Raw genomic sequence first — 8,640 nt, forward strand, 5'->3', positions numbered from 1 at the left:
CAATGATAAAATAAATACTTTTTCGGTTTGAATAAAAGTTACAAGATAAAATCTGAATTTATCCAGTCATAACATCCAACTATATGTTTCTTGCTTTCAATCATTTTTCTTCCCATAATGTCATCATATCAGTCTGACTTTGTGGTAGGTAATATGTAAAACTGTAAGAAATGAAAGTGGAACCTATCACAAGGAATTAAGCAACTCATTGAAGATAATGACCAGATAGAGAAAGGGATCTACACATGGAAAGTCGGTGGAAATTACTGTCGTTCGCCTATTATCCACAAAATTACCGACCGACTATACGGGCCCCAACCTATCAAAATCAACATGTCAATATCCAAAACATATCTCTACAATAAATAACATATCACTCTTTAGAGAGATTCGTATGGAAAAACATATTTAAGTTAAATAAACATAAAAAAAATGAGAGATTCTTTTCGTAAAAAAGATACAGGTAAAATAAGCACAACAACAATTGAATAGATATATACCATATTATAGAAAAAACGAACAGATAAATTACTTCTTCAACTGTATCCATTGAATTGTTACAGAAGAAAGGACAGCACAGTGTACCATGATCACACAGGACTTGGGGATCCAAGGGAATATAATGTATGCGGTCTATCCTGATGCAAGCATCAATGGGCTCGAACCAGCCAGCATGGAACCAACTATAATGTTACTCCAAGGCTCCCCCCACCTTAGATCGAATTGTTACACAGTAAACAAAAACAGAAATCAATCAGGAGCAAGATAAAATTTCTTTACCCAATCAGTATACAGCCCACAACTGTCTGAAGCATTCCTGCCGATCTCCTGCAGAAGAACAAGCTCATGTTGACAGGACCAGGGTAACCACATCAAAATCTTGGCTCGGCCATGGTCACGCTTACTGAGCAATGTTCTGATGATCGGTTCCCTCTGCTCTTCCCAGTCAAATGAAATGCAAAAGATAAAGGCTGAGACACTTGAAGAATGAAAAATACAAGAAATCACACAATCAAACGGAAGTTAGTACGAGGAGGGTATTCCAACAACAAAAAGGCTGGCAGTACAAGCTTCCAAGCAATCTTTTCAAAGCCGAGCAGCAACATTACCCAATGTTTTATCTCAATGCTCCATCAAAGCAGTTTCAGTTTCTGACAATGGTGCTGCAACAGTATGACTTCTATTAGAACATTAAATTATCGATAGCCTGGTAGAGCAATAAAGAAGGCATTGCGGAAGATATCATAAGCAAATGGTGATGAGTCCTACAGAGGGCTTTTACTAACAGGTACAAAAACAAACCAGTTCCATTTCAATAGTAAGTATCAATGAGGAACCGGAAGCTTGTCAAAAATGCATGTGGTATTGCTAATGATTTTTTTCTACTTTGACAAACAGTTGCCTTTGTGGATCAAGAGCAAAGAACAAGGCATGGATCTCCAAGAAGAACAAAGATTTAAAACTTCCACACAAATAAGAACTAAGAAGAACAGCCTAAATAAATATGCACTGCGAAGAGAACAATAAAATGCGACTCATTCTCGACAAAGCTGTCTCTCAAAGGGAAGAGACCAAAGAGGGTTATTTATCCAGAAAGAATTTAACAAAGAACATGTTTACAGTTTACACACCACGCAATGTCCAGATTAGGAAATTATTTCAAAACATCATCATTCCATGTTATCAGTTATGGCATGGAACCACCGTTCAGGGACTCGGGGATTAGGGATATAGCGTGAAGGTTTAAGCATCAGAGAATCAGCATGGGGAACTGTAGAAAAATGAATTCAAAACTACAAGAAAATTGTCAAATAGATCTACTAGGCAAAAGGTTGGAACAAACATACCAAGTAAATCCTCATATGAATCTGCTAACAATGATGCATCCATAAGCAGAGGAGGTGAAAATACTTGATCCTGAGCTTCCTCCAAATCATAAAATGACCTATGTGCATCCGAAAATGAAGAGTTTGAACCCATAGTTGAAAGAAAACCATCATAGTCATCCACAGACTGCAGATCATTTAATAAGTCAGGTATTCCATCAGACTTGATGTTCATATGACTATCTGGTGCACCAGTCCCTAAAAATGAAGAATCTGGTTCTGACACAAACAATTTTTTTCTTCTCAGCAAGTTTGCCCTATCTCCATGCTGAGAAAACCCTAACCCTGAGACAGGCTCAAAGTAGTGCTCAGAACTATCATCAGAACGACTGTCTTGAGATGATCCCTGATGGTAAGATTGGGAGCGAAGTGCAGCTTCTCTGACAGATCTCTTCAGATTTTGAACAAAGCTTGTGTCATTATCTGCAAAAATTTATAATAAGTTTATACATCTAGCAATTAAGAAATCAATGTATGCATTCAGAAGGCAGAACAAAAACCTTGTGGCGGATTATCGAAGGAATTATTTAAAAATTGCTGATCCAGAGACTTCCTCTCAGGCATATTTTCAATTTGGCTGGTTTGGGCCGAGATCTGTCGCTTCTGTGCACCACCTTTTCCTGAAGAATTTGGTGTTACACTAAACAAAGGTGGGAGCTTCAAAGTAGTGGGACTAGCTGATGTCTTTTCAAATTGCATGGAAGACAATCTTGAGCTCATCTCAGCTACCTCATCATCGATGTGTTCCTGTAGAATATATGTAGTTTAGGTTTTTCTATTGTTTCAAAAAGGTAAAAGGAAGTCCCACAAAATGCTTCACAAAACATTACCAATGTTCTCCCACTGCTCTGTGCTTGGACCGGTGAATGTGATCTACCCTGAAAATTGGCTGCTCTAGAAGAATTGGACGAAATACTACTAACTTCTTCTGTAAGTTCTAAAATTGAATTCTGTATGGATGGAGCAACTTCCTTCAGTTGATTTATGAGCACCTAGAGATCAATGAATTCACATCACAAACTTTCAACAGTATAATTGTAATATTTTCAAATATTTAGTTATATGAGAATGCCAGGAAGAAATCACATAGTGTTGTATTGTAATATTTTCAATAATTTAGTTATATGAGAATGCCAGGAAGAAATCACACAGTATTTTTTTGTCTTGTTGGGATTTGAACATGAGACCTCATGGTTCTGAACCCATTTCATTGACCACTAGGCCACACCTTGGATGCTTAACAACTACCTTGCTTTCTTTAAATTATATGCATTGATAATAATACTCTCTCCAGAGTCCATGTCTAATAGTTCACAAGTGCAACCAAATTAGACTGAATATCAGACCTGTATACTTGCTAGGTGCTGCTTATGTTCGGCAAGGGTTGCAGCCAAGGACTCTGCATGACCACCAGTACCACCATCATGTGAACTCCTCAAAATCTCTGGACCCTCTCCATCATTTGCTTTTCCCTGCAAAAAGTAGTGGTACCAGAAAGAAAGTGTGAAATTAAAATCAAAGACAGATTCAAACTGTTAAATAAATTCCAAATGTAAAAACAGATGCAAAACCCCTGTATTCCATTGTTTAATACATTGACATTCTCCTATTAACTACTTGTAAAGTCCAAAATAGGAGCAGACATGGTGCTCGGTGACATCGCAAAACCGTAGATGTAGAAAGTCCTTGCACCATATTTAGGCCCACCCTAAAAAGGTTTTGCTTCACCTGGACCACTTGAATCCACATAACAAGAGAACTGTTCCAAACATTTAAGTAACTGCCAGGCAATATTTTAAGCTTGAAATTCATGGAGAGAGAAAAAAAAAGACTTCTGACAAGACTTATAGAATCTTGAATCAAAGGAATCATCATACCAGTTGAAGGGATTGTTTATGAACACGTTGTAGGGCATGTGTCCAACGCCTCAAAACTTCTGCTATATCAACAGTAGGATGACCTCTTGCAATTCTCTCATCAACTCGAGAAAATGAGTTATCGTCTACTTGAATATGAGAAGAATCTGAACTCTTTGCATGCTTTTCTCTATTCACATCTGCTTGTGATCTTTCAGCTTGATGTGAAGAAGCCAAATGGGGTAGTGGAGCTACAGAGCTTTGATCCATAGCTGTGAGCAAAGCTGAACCAGAGATGCGATACCTAAATGATTTAAAAAAAATAAGTATGAAGGCAAGGCCAGGTTTTAAAACCGAAGAGAAAATGGAAAGTGATCATACCTATGCTCACGATGAGCAATAAGATCTTCTATCGGGCCAGAGGCGAGAATTTCATGTTGATCTGTATACATATATACATAATACAAGTAAGTGCCAGGTATACAAAATTCTAGTACACTAATTGCAAGATCAGTGAGAGAAGCACTCTGCAAAAGCACGCTAATAGCATAGTATTATTAGGATATAATTGACAAGTGAGATACTGATTGAACGCACTCTTGCGAGACAGCAAAGAGTCCCACCAACGGGTAGCTCTTTGAACCATGTGTGAGTTCTGACTTGAGCTTGATACAAGTTCATCCCACAGTTCACCTTCCAGCTTTACTTTGTTTCTCACATCCTGCAGCTTTTCCAGTTCTTGCTGCAAATAAGCCTGAGACAAAGAAGATCAAAGATGATCCTCAGAAACAATTATTTACCGCTGTGAATAAGGGGGTAAGAATCCAACTCCAAGTCCTCAAAGAAAGGTGACAAGATTTTCTTTCACCTCTTCAGCACAAAGGCCTCGAAATTCAGCTGTCAATTCATGAGCCAAATTAGACCACATGGCCTGTCTACGAACTGCTGTTTCTGCATTACTCAAAAACCTCCTTCTTTCAAGAGCAATCCTAGCCTATTCACACAGAAGCGGCAATTAGATCCATCCACTAGAAATAATTCTCATGTGAATAGTGATAGTGTCTACAATACATATGAATTGAAGCTTCGAGACTAGCAAAGAAAACAATCAATGCCTAAGCATAGACTACTGGTAAGCTACTTTGCCAATGTGATACAAGTAATAGCTTCCACATTAGGAAAGAAAATCGAGTCACATAATATGTTGCCTTGCATCTAAAATATGCAGAAAACTAAAAACCTTGGCTTCGGGTGATAAAGCTGTTAGATTCAAGGTCACAAGAACCCCTGATATCAAAATGTGTCTGTTTAAAAGCCTAGCGGATGGAAGGAATCAGAAGAGAGACCTTGGTTACAGGAAGTAGTGTGGCTGCATGTGAGAAAGTTACATCTGTTAATGATGCAGGCAAGGGGTTAGAAACAACATCAGCAGCAAACATTCGCCTATGAACCTCCCTCAAAGCATGCAATGAAAGTTGCCATAGAAGTTCAACAAATCTGCAGTAAACATGTGAAATATATAATCAATACTGAGTAATATAGTGGCTATAATGTTTACTCTTGACACATCAGCATGCAAACTTCACCTTAAAGGGTAGGAATCAAACTTATATGAGTATGTTAACGGAAAACGAAGCAGGTACTATCTACTATCTAGCTCTACCACTCACAAAAGGAATCATTTCCCGCTCCAAAAGTTTTGTGAAATTCAATAATAAGACAAAGGCACCAGAAAATTCATTAACACTCATTTATTAATACAATTAAGTAGGATGGGCTGGAAAGAGGGCATTTCAGTGCGACACAGGTGCAAGAACTTGCTAATGACCCTAGTGCAATTCGAACTTCAAAAATTTTATTTACTCCCTTACAGAAGCTATGGTATCTGTAGGACAACTATTTTCAATAATGCAATTACTAACCACTGATCAAATTACTTGCTGAGTTGAATCAACTTACACTGGACTACCATTTGCAACACATAAAACAGAGAGAAAAGAAATAATACCAGGATACAGAAAAATCAAATGATAGCTCCAAATAATTAAAATGAACCACAACCAGAGCGGTATATGAATTGAACTGCTATCAATGAGCCAACCTTGGTCCACAGCATGTGGCAAGAGATGAGACCCTCGAATTACTTCTAGGCAGTGCCCCTTGAGATTCCAGCTCACTTATAATCCCTTGTACAACCTAAGATTTCCAAAAATAAAAAAATAAGTAAGCTTTCACTAGAAGAAGACCAACTCTAGACGAATCAATACAGATTGTGTGTATCCAGTTCAATTATTCAGAGTGACAAGACCTATCCGCTTAGGAAAAATCATGTATACAATTACCTTACGAAAATCGCGAGATTGTGCGGAATCAAAAATTGGCCAGACCTTATCAAAATCCTGAAAAGATCTTGCAGTGAGAAAACAAACAAAAACATCCAATGGAAACATAGTAGAAAGTATAAGCCTGAATCACAGGTGAGCTAAGAAGTTCATATTGATAGGTCGAAAAGTAGCAATGACCTTAGCGGATTGAGTAGGACCTCTAAGAGAAGATAATATAAAGTAGAGAAGCTGTTCACCCAATTTAGGGTTCGAATGACGAAAAAGTCCGACGCGAGGTGTGCCGTTTCCGGCTCCGATCCCGATGATGGATGGATCCAACCCTAGTAACAAACAGTTGGTGTACATTGCACTTTCCAACTCAACTTCTCTCTCCTTCTCCCGGTCCATCGTCATTCCACTCTTTCGCTATTTTCCTCACCCAATTTTGCTTCAACTCTCCGTCTCGTCTCGTCTCGTCTCTGTCTTTTGGATTTTCGATTTGAATGTATAATAATTAAGTAAATTTTCAAACGAGAAGCCCTTATAGATTAGTCAATTTAACATTAGGGCCTGGTTGTTGGATCACATGACGGGTGGGTCTGTTTGGAAAGTCACCTGGTAATTGGAATTGGTGTAATTATTAGGGTAGTAATTATCAGCCTAGTAATTACACTGTAATTACCCATGTCCTGTTTGGATGCCACAGTATAATTACACAGTTAAATTTTAAAATAAATTAGATTTTAAGTAAATAATATTACTACTTAAATTAATTAATGAATACAAATTTGACTTTAGACACCAAACCCAATTCCAATTTATTATAAAAAATTAAAGAAAAAAAAATCAATTCTCATATTTATTTTAATCTCAAGAACTAATAGGAAAAAATACAAAGATCAAACTCATACATAATCTACCTAGACATCAAAATTTGAAAGTAAAATGAATCAGAAAGAAGTCTTACTTTGAAAGAAGATGCACAAGGTTTGTTCTTGTGCCGTTGAAAGTAATGGAAATGTCCAGACAAAAAGAAAGAAGTGACCTTTTGGTGTTTCAAATAAAAATATATTTAAAAAGATAATATTAAAAAATTCATGTAATTACATGGTGTAATTACACTCAATTCCTTACCCTCCCAAAGGAATTGAAGAGTGTAATTACACCCCTTCAATTACACCCAATTCCCCTCTTACCATGTAATTACTTGGTCTACCAAACAGGACAAAGAAAGTAATTACACCAATTCCCAATTCCATTGTGTCCTTTCAAACAGACCCGTAAGAGTTGGATACAAAATGTGAGGGTACATTTTAAAACTTCTGGTTCTTTGTGGTGGGGTCGGGTTGGATTAAAAAGGAAGTACTCGTGTTTGTTTGTTTTTTGCCGATGAAAGAAAATTTTGAAATTCGTGGGAGGGATGTCTCTAACGTGCGCCGCTGAAATCATGAACAATTATTCTGCGCTTGCTGCCGGCAAATGCGATTTTGTCATCTCTGCTTTGCCCATTTTTGGTCTAGCCTATAAAAATATTTTTATTTTCATTTTGTATCAGTATTTAACATTTGTTTTGAAGTTTAATAGGAAAGTGGTTCAAAATATCCTTTAATTTTTATTTATTAGTTGATTTTATCCTTATCGTTAAAATGAAGGTATTTATATCCTTGTCATCTACAAACTTGTTACCCCTACCCTCAATTTGATGGAAAGATGAATTTGGGGATTTAGTTTGGTATGAATTTATTTGGTTTAGTGGATCGAGTTCGGATTTTAAGGTAGAAATCGGGTAATTTAATTGAAATTGAGTTATTTTGGTTGATTTGCGATTTTTCATCCAATTGAGAGGTACAGGTGACAAGTTTGTAGATGGTGAAGGTATAAATAACTTCATTTGAACGGTAAGAATAATGTTAACTAGTAAATAAAAGTTGAGGGGTATTTTTGACCCTTTTTCAAGTTTAATTAATCTAATTTCTTGTTGTATAGAAACGGACTCACTACACCATATCTTTTAATGATAATTAAATACTATTGATTTACTTGTTTTCGTATTAATGATACATGTGTTTTTATTTTATATTTGACATAATAATAAATAAGTACGTACATAAAAAAAAATTAAGCTTAGCAGCAAAGCTTAATTTAGCAAAAACTTTATGGGTATCCTTTTACCGCTATTCTAATTTGAGTCAAATTTAATTACTATCCAAAGATGACATGGCAAAATAATTATCTGGTAAGGAAATCTATATTGATTTCTCTTTTCTTCTTTTTTTCAATAGTGTGACTAAACCATTCACATACATTAGAGGTGAATTTGATTTATTTTAATTTTTCAATATGTTTTTTTGCACTTAGAATATTGCAATGTATAATAAATGCGAGGTATAATTTTTTCCAATTAGTTTGAATAATTTTTTAAATTTTATTTCACATATTCAAAAGAACAAGAAAAATATATTTATAATATTTTTAAATCTTAAAATCCAAATGTCTTTTCTTTTTCATCCTCGCCATTCGTTGTGATATCTTTGTGAATTAGTGTTTTCAAGTTTCAAAGCCTTATTGTGCTCA

The 8,640-nt window shown here is 36.1% G+C and overlaps 1 protein-coding gene across 1 annotated transcript; it reads right to left on the reverse strand.

Annotated features, from left to right (window-relative positions):
- Window positions 1-484: 484 nt before the first annotated feature.
- On the reverse strand, window positions 485-6,561 carry LOC125849295 (AUGMIN subunit 6-like). The gene is made up of 13 exons (XM_049529356.1): window positions 6,265-6,561; window positions 6,085-6,141; window positions 5,844-5,938; window positions 5,089-5,239; window positions 4,611-4,736; window positions 4,340-4,496; window positions 4,124-4,184; window positions 3,764-4,046; window positions 3,233-3,358; window positions 2,717-2,878; window positions 2,387-2,633; window positions 1,848-2,309; window positions 485-1,163 (listed from the first exon to the last, which is right to left on the reverse strand). Exons 1-13 carry the CDS (start codon window positions 6,478-6,480, stop codon window positions 1,123-1,125), a joined length of 2,184 nt encoding a protein of 727 aa, XP_049385313.1. The 5' UTR covers window positions 6,481-6,561; the 3' UTR covers window positions 485-1,122.
- Window positions 6,562-8,640: the final 2,079 nt, after the last annotated feature.

Source organism: Solanum stenotomum, chromosome 12, assembly GCF_019186545.1.
Source record: "Solanum stenotomum isolate F172 chromosome 12, ASM1918654v1, whole genome shotgun sequence".
Taxonomy (NCBI): Eukaryota; Viridiplantae; Streptophyta; class Magnoliopsida; order Solanales; family Solanaceae; genus Solanum; species Solanum stenotomum.